This window comes from Lacerta agilis, chromosome 5 (genome assembly GCF_009819535.1).
Source record: "Lacerta agilis isolate rLacAgi1 chromosome 5, rLacAgi1.pri, whole genome shotgun sequence".
Lineage (NCBI taxonomy): Eukaryota > Metazoa > Chordata > Lepidosauria > Squamata > Lacertidae > Lacerta > Lacerta agilis.
The window spans coordinates 74,222,674-74,237,697 of NC_046316.1; the positions used below are offsets into that span (position 1 = coordinate 74,222,674).

At 42.9% G+C, this 15,024-nt stretch overlaps 1 protein-coding gene across 1 annotated transcript in view; it reads left to right on the forward strand.

The window, feature by feature from the left end:
- ARHGEF26 (Rho guanine nucleotide exchange factor 26) overlaps window positions 1–15,024 on the forward strand; it is a 64,112-nt gene that overhangs the window by 22,748 nt on the left and 26,340 nt on the right. Inside the window, exon 6 of the mRNA XM_033150474.1 lies at window positions 1,960–2,120. Coding sequence (XP_033006365.1) covers window positions 1,960–2,120 — 161 coding nt within the window. The remainder of the gene's footprint in view (window positions 1–1,959; window positions 2,121–15,024) is intronic.

The window sequence follows — 15,024 nt, forward strand, 5'->3', positions numbered from 1 at the left end:
ACTTGTCTTGAGTAAGAAGTAGTAATTGGCAAATGCATTATCATTCTTCATCTCAGATTAGTGTCACTAGATTATGCATGAGCTTAAACGTTCCTTGTTTTGGTGTTTTGATATGATCGTTTTGAAGTATTCTGAAATCGGGGTAATCGAAAACTTCTTTCCATTGTATGCTTTGCTAGAACGTATAAGTGTCCAACCCATATCTCATTTTCGCTTTCAAAAAACTGCTGTGCCTCGCCTTGAATTTCTTAGCTTGAAAGGAATCAATGAGGGCTGTGATGGAAATGGGAACAAAGAATTCTTAAATAGCATTGAAGACGAGGGCTCTGATGTTCTTTCTCTGAAACACACACACACACACACACACCCCAGAGCAAATTAGTTACAGAACTCTGCTGCTCTCTTTAGGCAAGCCCTTTCTTCACGATTGCGGCCAAATCAACAAATTGCCTGTGAGTGCAGCACAAATCTGGGGACAAGATGATTAGTGGGCAGCCTGAGTGATAGCACTGTGGCTTCTTCCATTCCCTCCAGTTAAGTTATACAAAGTAGAATATGTATCATGGTGTTTTCCAAGTCATAAATTGAGGGATTCGTAAAAACAAAATAGAAGCCACATCATGATCCCAACTGATACGTCAAAATGTCCTCCCATTGCAAACAACAACAACAACATGTGCATTATATTTATTTAAGGTATTTATATTCTGCTCAGTCATTAGAATTTCTAACTGGTGGATATAGAAGCACCAGATAATATTTTACATTAACGGGGACATGCTAATTAATAAACCTGCAACCAGCTCTTAAGTACCGGTATGTGTAACAGAAATAATTTCATGATCTCCTGCCCCTGCAGCTCCCTACCCACCCTGTATTGTTTCCCCATGTCAGATTTCAGATTGTAAGCTCTTTGGGGCCGGGGGCCTGTCCTGTACACTAGTGCACTGCCAGTGTACCAGCACACACACTGGTGGTGGTATACAGATAAGTAGACAAATAATACTTGAATCAAGCTGCCTTCTCAGGTACTCTGTTTTAGGCATTCAGCTAACTGAAGGAAAGAAGCTGGGGGAAGAGGCTGATAGGCAGTGCTGTGTAGGATTTGCCAGAGTGAAGAGAAGAAATGTGGGTTGGGAAGGCTTGTGTGGGAGGCCTGCGTGTGCATTCTGGAGACCAGCCCATCTCCTTTTCAGGCAGCTGACCTTTTGCAAGAGTATCTGGCAAAGCTGCTTCTCAGTTTCCACTGCTTTCAAGGAGCTGAATCTTCAACTATTCAGGGTTTCTTTTTTCATTAACTGGGGCTTTTGCTTATACAAGGTTTTCTAATAAAAACCATGATCCCCCCTTATTTTTGTAGTTAAAAATAATAATGGGGGACTTTTGCTTGGGCTACAAAGAGCAAACATATATTTTATAAATGACAGGTTTTTAATTTTTGCAAACATTTGTAGTTGGTGCCATCTGCTAATACTGATTTCTCAAGCACTTTGTGTATAACAGTTACTTTAACACAATTGCCAGTTTTGTTCTTTGTGAGGGTTAGCCTGAGAGGTTGGTCCAGTTCAGGCGCAAAGATCTTGATCTGATATCTGACGATGGTTTATTGGACCAAATACAAGCATTGTGGCCACACACAATCCTCTCTTCTTGCATATGCCTCAATGCAAGATTCTTGAAGTTTGTTCACCCAATTTCCATTATATCCAGACTGGGGAAAATGTATTTTAATCACTGCCAACAAACTATGAAATCAGGATCTGATCACACAGGCACTATGCTAAGTTCTCAGTCCCATAAATCATGGTTCATTCAAGCGAGATAGTTATATATCTCAACCAGGTCATAAAATCCTGCTCATGACCATCTCATGAACTTCATTGCTTCAGGAGGGTTTTGATCCTAAAGCTAAAAGAAGTGACCTGTGTGTGTGTGTCTCCTCCCCCTTCCCACATGCAGGCTATATTTGAAGTTATATCTTCAGAACATTCATACTTGCTCAGTCTGGAAATCCTGATCCGTATGTTTAAGAACTCCAAAGAACTGGGCACTACAATGACCAAAACAGAAAACCATCACCTTTTTTCCAATATTGCGGATGTCTGCGAAGCAAGCAAGAAGTAAGTTTTAAACAGAGGTCCTTCCCCTATATTCTGTTTATGCCCAGGAACTTTTATACACTTTAATGCTGTTAAGGGGAGTTCAAATATCCTCCCACACCCATGCTTTGAAAGAATGCGTGAGGGGATGCAAGGTTCCATGAACTTCCCTGTCAGCACTGCATGTAGCCGCTGTGTCCTCCGGAAGATCACACATTTGGCCAATGTGTGAATGGGCTCTATGCATGTAGAGCCTTTTCAAATGCCATCTGAATGTTCGGATTGTGGGGAGGGGGTGTTCATGACCACTGCATGCTTTGGAGGCAGAGCTAGCCTGTGATGCCTTGTGAATCCATCTTGTGTTATTACGGTGTGTCTGAATCTCCCTGATGGCAGTTATCATTGCTAATTCTTTCTTAGTGCATTTAGTTCTATCTAAGGAAGAATAAAATATAACAAAATTCGCAATGCGTTCCTGGAAATCATTCATTAGGTGAGCGTTCAGATAATGAGTTGGCAATATCCACTGATTACTGTGGGGAAATTTCTAATGCATTCCTGACCACTGAATTTTGACCCCCTAAAGCAAACAAAAAACCCCTAGGAAAACCTTCTGAAACTTCGTAGTTACTAAAATACAGATCACAGATCCTCAACCAAACAGCAAAAGGTAAACAAGGAAGTAAAAAATTCTCGGATATCTGAATCTGCCATGTATAGATAGATTTGGTACTAATCTTTGTGTTCAGAAAGCTGGGCCTGCATATAAACAATCCTGAAGTACTTTTAAAATGTAATAGCTTGTTTCTTTAGCAGTGGGAGCTACTACAGCAGAAGGAGCAGTTCACCCATGAGGCAAGGTGAGGCAACTGCCTCAGGCGGCAGGATCTACAGGGGCAGCCGATCTGGCCTCCAAGGAATACATCGCCTACTGCTATTGCTGCTACTTTCACAGTGGCAGCAACAGCTGTTGCATGTTCCTTGGAGGCCGGATTTGCTTCTGCCTCCACAGTGGCCTCTTGGCGAACAGGAGGGGGCTGCTGGTCTCCTCCCACTGCTAGGGAAGAAATGGCATGGGCTGCTTTATGGCGTTTCCTGGGCTCTGTACCTGCCCACCATCATTCAGACCAAGCCCCAAGCCCCTTTCCCCCTTGGATCAGAGGCATCACCTTTGATTCCCACTTCAACCATTGGGTAAGGTTGATTAGATATTCCCCTCCCTTGTTCCCTATGTTCCTTCACTCCCCACCTGTTTCCAATGTAGATCTTCATTACCCCCCTTTCCCTGAAGCAGATATTTATAACCCCCTTGTTCCTGATGTAGGTCTTCTTCTCTGGTGCCAAGATGTAATGGGCTGGCTCTGGCAGAAACAATAGGCAAACCTGAAGCACATCCTATGGTTTCCTCCTCATCTGTACATACCATATTTTTAGGACCCAGCCTTTAGGTGCTGCTAAATCCTGTTGAAATCAATAGGATGTAGGCCTGTGGAATTGCATCTTTAAGCTAAGGATTTTATTGTTTCTTAAAATGAAATGCAATACTCAGAAATGATTGATCTTTGAAGTCGTGTTGTGATAAATATCATTGCCCTGAAAGATATTTTAAGAGCTTCTTTTCTTTTCTTTTTTTAAGAAAAGGCTGTGTATATGTTGCACATGTCCTTTAACAATGGATTACTAATGTGTTGCTTTAAAAATTGGCAGGTGATTTCCTGCAAAATCTGAACAATGTTAAAAGCTTTGACAGATTTCTTTAATTAAGGCATTTTTGGTTTGGAATCTCCATATCTCTTCTGGTTTGGAATCAAGCTAAGATTAGTTTCCAAGCATTTAGAGATGTGTGGGAACAAGATTCACCCAAGTTAAACCCCTGTTGTCAGTGATTCAGTTGCATTACAGCAACTTGAAAAAATTGCAGTTGTAAAATGTTTATACTTGTTGACTCTTGTTTCAAAACATGTTTGGGGAATTAGTTGTTGCTTCTTTGTGATCTAAATTGAGTGTGCATAGATCCCTGTTCATTTCTATTCTTTCTTGTTTTATGGGCCATTGATGTTCAGTGGGATAGTTAGTCTGTTTAGGCTGTCATACCAAAAACACCCAGCAAAGTACGCCCACCAAACATTGTGGGACTTACTTGTGAGTAAACATGCATCAGATTGCACTGTGTATTGAATGATATAGCTTAATTCTAGGAACATTATCTTTCTCTTCCCCATACATTACTTGTATTGTTTTATATAGATATGGAAGATAAGAATATGAAAATTAATATGTGATTATTATTAGCCTTTGAGTAGTGGAGGCATGTCTTGTGGTGGAAAAAATGGTCACACGAAGTCCCATCATTTTAAGGCATAAAACCTGGTTATGCCAGGTGTCCAAAACTTGCCTTAATTTAAATCTAGTCAATATCTCAGAGGTTTTTATTTTGTTTTTACTGTATTTTGTATCACAGGTGTATTTGATGCCCTGGGCTACTTTGGGACGAAGGATATAAATCTGATAGTTAGGTAAACAAACAAACAAACAAACAGTCAAGTATCTTCATCCACAGAAGAGAAGCAAGACACTACTTAGATATTGGAGGAAACACAATAAATTCCAAACAGTTGATTCCTGTGTTTTCAGTCCCATGCTTTTCACATTAAGCCACACAGCGTCCCATAACTTTATCTTGCTACTCTTGTCTTTCCTGAGTCCAAATATTTTGGGTTCCTGTTTGTCTTGCAGTTGAACTTCATTAGCTTAATGTCGCTACACTATTAATTTTTTTCCAGTGCCCTGGCTGCAGCCAAAATGGCTGTCTTGTTCTAAGAGCAATGGTTTGCTATAGTGTATTTAGTGATATATAGCAAATATAACAGATACTATTTGTTAAGAATGGATCAGTGTTTATGGTACCCAGTGTTTATGGTATCCAGTTTAAACAGTCGTATCATCCTAAAACAGTCTTCTTCCAGCTGGTGCCTTAAAGATGTCCGTTGGCCGTGCTGACTTGGGCTGATGGGAATTGTAGTTCCAACATCTGGACAGGCAGAAGGTTGAGGAACACTGGCTGCAGTGCTGACAATACATTGGCATTTTATCTGTCATTTCCATAACATCCTACACTACAGTATGCAAAGTACTTCACACTCTTTATCCTCAGAAGAACTATTGAATGGTTCTGATTTTACAATTTGTGGTCTGAAGCTTAAAGTAAGTGAATTAGCTAGAGCTGCCTATCTGGTAGTTCATGGCTGAAGTAGGGCTTGAGCATGGATCTTTTTGTCGGCCAGATGATAGAGATTCCAATGGGTAGAGGTCAGGGAACAGTGGAACCGCGGTTACTGAATGCCTCCATAGTTGAACGTTTCGGCTTTCGAATGCTGAAAACCTGGAAGTAACTGCTCCGGTTTTCGAACGGTTTTCAGCAGCTGCATGTGCTATGCGGCTTCCATTTTGAGTTTCCCTATTGTATTGAGGCTTCCGCATTGAGTTTTCAGTTTTTGAACGTTTCGGAAGTCGAATGGTCCTCCAAAACGGATTACGTTCAAAAACTGAGGTTCCACTGTACCTGGATGGGTGATTGCCTGCAGACTGCATGATGGAAGAAAGGTGGGATATAAATAATAGAAAATAAATAAATATCATGATTCATGAAATTTACACTGATGTGAAATGTTCATATCATCCCTATTAGGTGGCCTGATAGTTTCATGACTGGGCTATTAATTGAATATGGCTATTTCTTTTAGATTATAGGTTTTGTCTTGGTTTTATACAGGGAATTATTTGTTTTCTCTGGGGTTTTTTAAGATATGTCTTTCTGACATTTGTTTGGCTATACAGTGGATATTCAGGTTGCGAACGCGATCCGTGTGGGAGGCGCATTCACAACCCGCAGCGTCCATAACCCGCAGTGCCGCGTCTGCGCATGTGTGGGTTGTGATTTGGCGCGTCTGTGCATACGCGAAGCGCTGAACCCGGAAGTAACCCGTTCTGGTACTTCCGGGTTCGGCATGGTGCGCAATCCGAAAACACGCAACCTGAAGCAGCCATAACCCGAGGTATGACTATACAAAGTAATGTGCAAATAAATAAATAAATGTAAAATCAACAAAGGGTGGTGTTGAACTACATTTTACTCAGAGGCAGATTTATTGAAATTCATGGGCCTAACCAAGCCATGTTAATTAATTTCACTGGGTTTACTCTGAGTAAAACAGTTGCACTGTAAGTGATTTTAATATTAATTTAAAACAATGTGAATAGAGATAAATATTTGCTCTTCTTTCTCAAAATACTAGGAGTCATAGTCACTTTCAGTAGACTCCAAACAAACAAAAGGAAGCTTTTCTACATGGTTTACATAATAAACTTGTGGAAATTGTTACTGCAGGGCTATATAGAAACATTAAATTTGAAACAAAGCCCATATTCCACAGCATCCTATGTTTTCTCTGTGACTGCTTGATTGACAGTACCATATATGAACCGGATGTCTCATTATTACATAACAAAGAGCCCCTTCACCTACCTTGCACAGAAAATTAGCATGTGAGGAACTACCTTCAAGGCTAGCCTTTTCTGTGAAATACAGAAAAGGATATGATATGGTCTAAGTATATCAAGCTCTCTAGTTGCAACAATATTTGTCCTCAGGCACTGACTAATGCTGCAGTGATTAATCTGTTGAGTTACTGTTTACCTTCTCTTAGTGGAAACTTGTTGTACAGGATAACACTTCATTTGGCATGTTTCGTAAGTGGACAGTTACTTCATTGTGCCTTATCGGTTCATCTCTGTCCTACCCTACACCTAGCTACAGAAGGACGGTGTTTGCTTCTTTGAAAGGAAATACTACTTGTCCAAGTCATTAGGATCTGTGAAGTTTTTCTAGGTATCAGTTGTTAACAAAATATGCAGATGATGGGGTCCAGGGCAGGATTCTTCTTAGAATAAAATAATAAGCTCAAACAAAAATGTGGCAGATCCCTGGTGGGTGCTCCTGGCCAGTTTAGCACTCCGAGGACCAGGGCAAGTGTACCTGGCCACCCCACTCACTGCATTGGTTTGCTCTCCTTGTTTCTTGACCTAGCTCTACTTTGGTGACTTGGTGGAAGAGTCTTTTCCTCCCTGGTTCGGTCTTGAACCCTTATCCTAAGGAGGACTGTGTGTTGACCCTTGAGCTCGTGGGTGTTGTGGATGCTGTGTGTTGTATAGGCTCCTCTTCCTTTCCTCTGTGTTGTGCTCTAAAACTGTGCTTGTGAGCAGCATCAGGAGATGCTAACACCAGCCCTGTAGTCTAGCCTGGGTAGTGGCAATAGCAGGGTCGCTGCTGGCTAGGTCACTGCAGCTTACGGAGTGGGGGCTTTATGGAGTCGCTTTGTATGTTGGTTGTTGTGATGCAGGATTTGTGTGCCGGTGGCATGTCCTCATTGTTGTATGGCTGTTGTCTTCGTCTGGCTGTGGGCTGCTTGTGTCCATTGTTGCAGGCACAGGCACTGATACGTGAGCTTTACTGATGATTTTGGATGTGCACTTGCTGTCTCCCCCTCCTCAATCTGCTGTTTGGGGATCCCCCCCCCCGTATTCCCCACTTTTGGTTGAGTGAGTATTGGATATGGCTGCTGTTTCAACGGTGTAGCCGTAGTTTGGAGTGCAGAATTGCTAACTGTCTTATCTATTAATTAAATTTATATAGTGCCCTTTCTCCCAAAGGAGCCCAGGCCACTACCAGAGTATGGGATTGCTCAGTAGTGGCTAGCAGGGAGGCACATCAATGCAGATCCTGACTTCCTTCTGGTGGCATTGCTGCTGTGTACCAGAATGGTCCGAGGGCAAAGCATAGTGGCTAATTTGAGGTCAGAGCAGTTCAAGCATATTGGTGGAACCAATTACCGGTAGCTCTGACCTTGCTATTGCACTGCCCTGTCCCTCATTGCTCTGGCAAATGAAATTCTTTTTTTCTTTCTTTTTCTTTTTTTAACACAGTGAAAGTACTTTGAATATTTTTAATTCCCCCCCCCACCCTGCTTCCAGATAGTTTCAGTCAATTCAGAGTGAATTTAGCAATTCCTGTTTAGGCAAGCACTTTATTCTCTTTCCCAATAATCTCCCTCAAAACAAAAGCGGTGAGCTTCCCCACTTTTGGCTCAGTTCCAGTTTTAACTTCAGTTAAATTACACCTGCTATGTCAAAAATGAAGTGTCCAAAACAATTCTGTCTTGTATATTTTCTTTTGCACAAGTTATCCACGTGTTGAGGTTTTGCTTGTGCGGGGGCCAAAAACTATCTTGCTTAAATCAACTTGGTGAGAGATTAATATTTAGCTATGTGTAATGGGTTGGATATTTGCTTGGGGTTTGAAGCATTAAACTTGACACACTTATTCATTGACCTCCACTAAAGATTTTTTGGTATCTTGTAAAGAAAGTGATGCCCAGTGGTGGACAAGAAGGTGACAGATTAAGTTTAATCTGAATTAAAGTGGTGTGCTCCTTTCTAAGCATACAGTTTAAACTGGGTATTTGGAACATGTGGCCCTCCAAATATTGCTGTACTCCAACTTCCATCATTCCTAGCTAACATGGGCCACTAGCCAGGGTTGTAGTGCAACATCTGGAGGAAAACAGTTTCCCAGTCTCTGCCTTAAAAATAAAAAGCTTCAATGGTGTAGCTTAAGGTATGTCAACTAATCCACAGGCATGATTGGCATGTTAAACTCTGCATGTTAATGTGGTGATAGAATCACCGCTCTGTAGTTTCCTGAGCTTGCAGCGATCCTTCTTCACCCTGCAAGGGCTGCAGAACGTTTCTGTTGTCCGTCAGACAGGGAGGCAGTCAGTCAGAGAAGAAGATTCACTGCTTCTTGATTGCTTAGGGGTTGAATGGAGCAGGTGGCTTCTGGAAAAACCTTGGTTTTCCCTGACAAACCAGCCAGAAAACTTTGCCAGCTCTGGAGTGGCACTATCAATTTACCCTCATTGTGATAAATAGGAGGGGACTTAAGAAAAACTAGAGGCTGAAAAGGAGTTCATCCATCATGAACTCTCCCTCCTCAGAACTCTGTGGCTTTCTCTGTTTATATTTCTGCATTGTCTTAATTCTACTTAATAAGATTGCCAGCTCCATTTAAATACCATATTTTTCACTCCATAGGGCGCACCAGACCATAGGGCGCACCTCGTTTTTAGAGGAGGAAACAAGAAAAAAAATATTTTTCTGGTTTTCCTCCTCTAAAAGCCCTGTTTTTTAAGGATCAGCTCAAATTTGTGCAGCTTTTTTTTGCAAAGGGAAAAGCCCTGTTTTTTTGAGGATCAGCTCAAAGTTTTGCAGCTTTTTTGCAAAGGGAAAAGCCCTGGGATTTTTGAGGATAAGCTCAAAGTTTTGCAGCTTTTTGCAAAGGGAAAAGCCCTGTTTTTTTGAGGATCAGCTCAAGGTTTTGCAGCTTTTTTGCAAAGGGAAAAGCCCTGTTTTTTGAGGATCAGTTCAGATTTGTGCAGCTTTTTTTGCAAAGGGGGAAAAGCAAAGAGGACCCCATTTTTATGGGGTTCAACTCACATTTCTGCAGCTTCTTAATGAAAGGGAGCTGTTTCTACAGTTTCCAGACAGATAATCTAATCAGCCAGTCACACGTCCCTGGGGAAACAAACAACCTCCCTCTGCAGCACATTCAACAAAGGAGGCCTGGGCAAGGGGGCTGGCCAAAAGGGAGCCAGGGACTCTTATCTTTCTCCTGATCTCTTGCTGATCAGCTGCTGAGCGGGGTCCTTTCAACACCCCCTTTTCTCTTTGTAAAAACAAACAAAAAAAGCACAATCTGCTTTTGGCCCCTGGGCAATTCTGCTCCAGGGACCACCATTCGCTCCATAAGACACACAGATATTTCCCCTTACTTTTTAGGAGGAAAAAAGTGTGTCTTACGGAGTGAAAAAATCTTATGTTGGTAGTTAAATTATCCAAGACTAGTGAATGTTACATGTGTTTGGTAAGCTAACCATGCTAATCTACAGGTAGCTAACCATTCAGTCTCAATGACAAGTTGCTGAACTATTTGGAAAATTATCTGAAATAATCGAAGAGTTATTGGTTATTTTAGATAATGACTATACACCTTTTGCACGGATGTTTGAGCTATATAATTATTTCCTCATTGTAAACACAAATGGGCACACACGCCATGCCAAATGTGCCATGTGTTAAGAGGAGAAATAGTAAAAACAATTGTTTCAGTTGTTTACCAATGTTTCTGGCTTGTAATTTTGTGCTTCCTTTGAAAACGTTTCAGAGTGTACAAAGGTGTACTGACAAAGGTTATTATGTTTTATCAAAGTGCTTTCAGTAGGGATTAGAATTGCAATACGATCATGTGTCGTAAAAGAAAAGCTTTTGTCACATGGTGAAAAAGGTTGTTATGGAAACCAGCTCCTCCTCCATTGCTCTGTTACTGGGAACAAAGTTCAGAAAAACCTCTCGCTTTTATCCCGTTTACTGTGTAATATGTACAGATGGAGTCTTAGGAATTTGAACCCCTCCTTTATCTAAGGCGGAGAATTTAGTAGCTGCTGTACCTGGTACCTTTTTATGGTTAGGTGTGTGTTTTTAAGTAACACTTTCGTTGAGCCATTTTTAGTTTTCTAAATTGAGCATAACACCACTCAATCACAACTGAATTGTATAAGTGGTATGGCATGAAAGTAGATAAATATTCCATTCCTGTTAGGTTTAGATATGTATTGTGAAATATGTCATCAGCTGGTCATGTTAAATATATTTGAAAGAGTGCAGCCTTTGGTGTAACTTTGCCAGGTCTTCTTGCATTGATTATTTTTTTGCTGCATAAGAGGAATCTCTTATCAGTTGCAACTGAATGGAATTCAGTGTTCATTAAAAACAACAACACCTTGTACACTTTCTCTTTGACCCTGCAATGGAGATTTGGGCGCAAAAATAAGTTTCTGTGTATACAGACTGTATTAAAACATCTATGAATTTTGGTTTTTCAGTTGAATTTGTAAAAAGGAAGCCATTTGTGGTTGTTTTTTAGAACTTAAGCGTTGTACATCGTTGGTGTTTAATGAGAAGGGTGTTTTTTTTCTGTGTGGACTGTATTGTGGAGTGTTGCAACATAAGAGGCCACATGAAAGCAAGGAAAAAGAGAATTTATAAACAGAACGAAAGTTCACCAAAGGTCTTGGAAGAAGGGTTGACAGTTTTAATCAGTTGCTATAAAGTGTATGAAGTTACAACAAATGCCAACCTGTTTTCAGTTTCTTTTGAACCAAAGTTTCCATTCTGAAGCCCATCACTTAGTTCACCATGTGCTTTGGATACTCTCACGTCCCTAGCACATGACAGATGACTGGTCATAGGCAACCATAAATAGTAGACACCTGGTTCTTGCAGAACATTATATTCATGAATGTACCCTTTTGAAAACACTTGTTTTTATTTTTGTTGGCCCTAAGCTTCCTATTAGGAACTGAACTCCCATAAACAGCTTCTCTCAACAGTACCTTTTAAAGATGGAGCCACACAGTACCATGGGGGTGGGAAACCTATGGACCTACAGATGTATACTCTGATATACATCTCTTTCTGCACACCAGTTCCCATCAGCCCCATCTTGCATGGCCAGTGGTCAGCAGTCATTTGACTGATATGATTGCTGGCTGGGGCTGATAGGAACTGGTGTCCAGAAATGTCTGGAAGGCTTATAGTATCAGATGCCAAAAATGACAGCTCCCTCTCTCTCTGTAAAGTTCAGATCAACTTTACCTGGGTGATTATAAAGATGCACATTTTCTCCCTCCTTTTCTGCATCATTATTTGGAGGTCGACACTGGAGACGGAGAAGTACCGTGTTTCTCATAAAATAAGACGTGCCTATAAAATAAGCCATGGCAGGATTTTCAAGCGTTCACAAAATATAAGACATACCCCGAAAATAAGCCGTAGTGCTGGGCAGTTCTGGAGGGCGCCAAGGAAGAGGAAGAGGTCTGTCGGATTGGCGCCCAGAACCGGATGTTGCTGCTGCTGCAGCCCCGATCCAGCGGGACCCAGCAGGAGCTGCAGCGCGCGCCGCATGGAGCCCCGATCCAGCGGGACCCGGCAGGAGCTGCAGCGCGCGCCGCATGGAGCCCCGATCCAGCGGGACCCGGCAGGAGCTGCAGCGCGCGCCGCGTGGAGCCCCGATCCAGCGGGACCCGGCAGGAGCTGCAGCGCGCGCCGCGTGGATTCCCGATCCAGCGGGACGCGGCAGGAGCTGAAGCGCGCCGCATGGAGCCCCGATCCAGTGGGACCCGGCAGGAGCTGCAGCGCGCGCCGCGTGGATCCCCGATCCAGCGGGACGCGGCAGGAGCTGCAGAGCGCGCCGCATGGATCCCCGATCCAGCGGGACCCGGCAGGAGCTGCAGCGCGCGCCGCATGGAGCCCCGATCCAGCGGGACCCAGGAGGAGCTGCAGCGCGCGCCGCGTGGAGCCCTGAGCCAGCAGCAGCCAGCCGCAGCCGCAGTGTGCACCACGTGGAGTCCCGAACCAGCGGGACCCAGCAAGAGCCACTGCGTGTGCCGCGTGGAGCCCCGAGCCAGCGGGACCCAGCAGTGCTCTGTACGGTAGCAATTTGAATCCTCTTCCTCCTGTTGCGGCTCGGGGCGATCCGCGTGGCGCTGCTGGGCGCTTTGTCAACACTTCAGCAGCAGCAGGAACAGCCAGTTCCGGGCGCCAAGCCATGGCAGGAAGAGGAGGAGGCTTGCCAGGTCGGCGCCCAGCAGCCCCCCGAGCCTCCGGGAGCCAGCAGGAGGAGGAGGTGGCCTGCCGGGTCGGCGCCCAGCAGGGCCGCGCGCCCCGAGCCAGTTGGACCCAGCAGCAGCAATGCTGGACACAGCAGGAGGAGGCAGGCGCCCAGAACCGTACGGTACTTAATAAAAAAATAAGACACCCCCGAAAATAAGCCATAGGCTTATTTTCCTGAGTAAAATAAATATAAGACGGTGTCTTATTTTAGGAGAAACATGGTACATATGAACAATATGCAACAAGAGTGCTGCAGGGGTTTCCAGGTGGGTTAAACAAAACAGGATACATTAGCACCTACAGACTCCAGTGTTTCAGAGGGAGGGCTAGATACAAGACCCATAACAGCTTTGCTGGCTCACCCAGTGCATATGCTGTAGAATGACTATGATATTAGTTGTTGGAATCCATCTCTTGTTCAGAAACAGCGTACCATGGTCCAGTGGCTGACACAGCCCTCTTCACTGCAGTGGGAGAAGCTGCTCCAAACCGTTTTTGATACTGCAGAGATAAGTTTGTGAATGTGGAGTTTTGTGCATGCATCCAAGATCTTATTTATGCAAGGAAATGCTGGATCAGAATCATGTGCTTCAGACACAGTTGCATTTCTGCTTTAAGTTCCATTGGACCCAATAAAACGCTGAGGCCTCTGCATTGGTCTTAATTGAAAAGAACTTGCAGAACAACATATTGACTTCCTGGTACAGCCTTTCTGCAAGAGATGGCTAATTAAAGGAGAAAACATTTTCAGAGAGACCTCACTTTCACATTGGGCAAGAAAGATTGATTAAAACTCTACTTTTCTTTGACTAGTGAGAGCTGAAGAGCCATGTATACATTTTAGATGGGCCAATAGAGCATCATGGGAATAAGCAGAATGAGTTAGATTAGATTATTGCAGAGCAGATATTTATTTTAATGAGGAGATAGATGGGAAAAGAATATGCTGTCATGAACTTGTTTAGTTTAAACTTAAACTAATCTCATAACCTTCTTAGCAATAAGAGGAAAGCACTTAAAGGAATCCCTTTGCATTGTTAAAAGGGCTTTAGACTCAATTTTAAATGGACCCATAAGCATTATTATGATATCTTATCCCCAACCAAATTGCTGATCTTTCCTTTGAGGAAATATATGAAGCTCTATTTCAGCTTTAAAGATAAAAGGTTTATGTACATTATCAAACTATTAACCAATGTTTAGATGCACCAAATTATTTTAAGAGCAAAGATTATTTATCCTGTGCTTTCCTGACTTAATCTCAACTTCCTACAAACTGCTGCTCTCTGAAGATATTACATAAATTTTATAGCCAGGATAGTCTCATTTGTTTTACATGTCTTCAGACCATAAAATGTCAAATAATGAAACCAATTTCTTCTTCAGTATAAGCAAATTTTTGCCAATAGAGCATATGCCAAAGTGATAGTTTAAAACTTTCGGTTGTTTGCTTAGTCAGGCATGGCCAAACTTGGCCCTCCAGCTGTTTTGGAACTACAGCTCCCATCATCCCTAGCTAACAGGAGTAGTGTTCAGGGATGATGGAAACTGTAGTCCCAAAACAGCTGGAGGGCCAAGTTTGGTCAAACCTGGCTTAGATCTACCAAATGCAATCTACATACACAAACAGGTCTCCCACTCATAGACCTGCGGCACTGGAATAGCCTGCTGTCTGGGGTGGCAAGTAGAGTCTGTGTGGTTAGGGTGCAAGTCTGTGGGCAAAAGCTGGGACACAAAAAAAATCTGCATCAACAACTGCTCTCATTTATATGGCAGCTTTGATCCTTTGCTACTGAAGTTGCTCTGGTTGCTCTGGTAAGGCCATCCTACTCACGTTGGGAAATTAGCAAGTCACTGTAGAACTGAAAACAGCAGTACTCTTCTGGAACCCATAACACCTGGGTTTCTTTTAAAGGTTCTCCTAAATACAGGAAGCTGCCTTATGCAGAGTAATAACACGGGACTATCTAGTTCAGTGTTGCCTAAATTGATTGGCAGTGGCTCTCCAGGGTTTCAGGTTGGAGTTTCTTCCAGCTCTACCAGGAAAGGCTAGGGATTGAACCTGGGACCTTTTGCATGTAAATCAGATGTTCTACCATTGAGCTGTGGCTCTTCCTTCCAGAAACAACAGTAATTCACT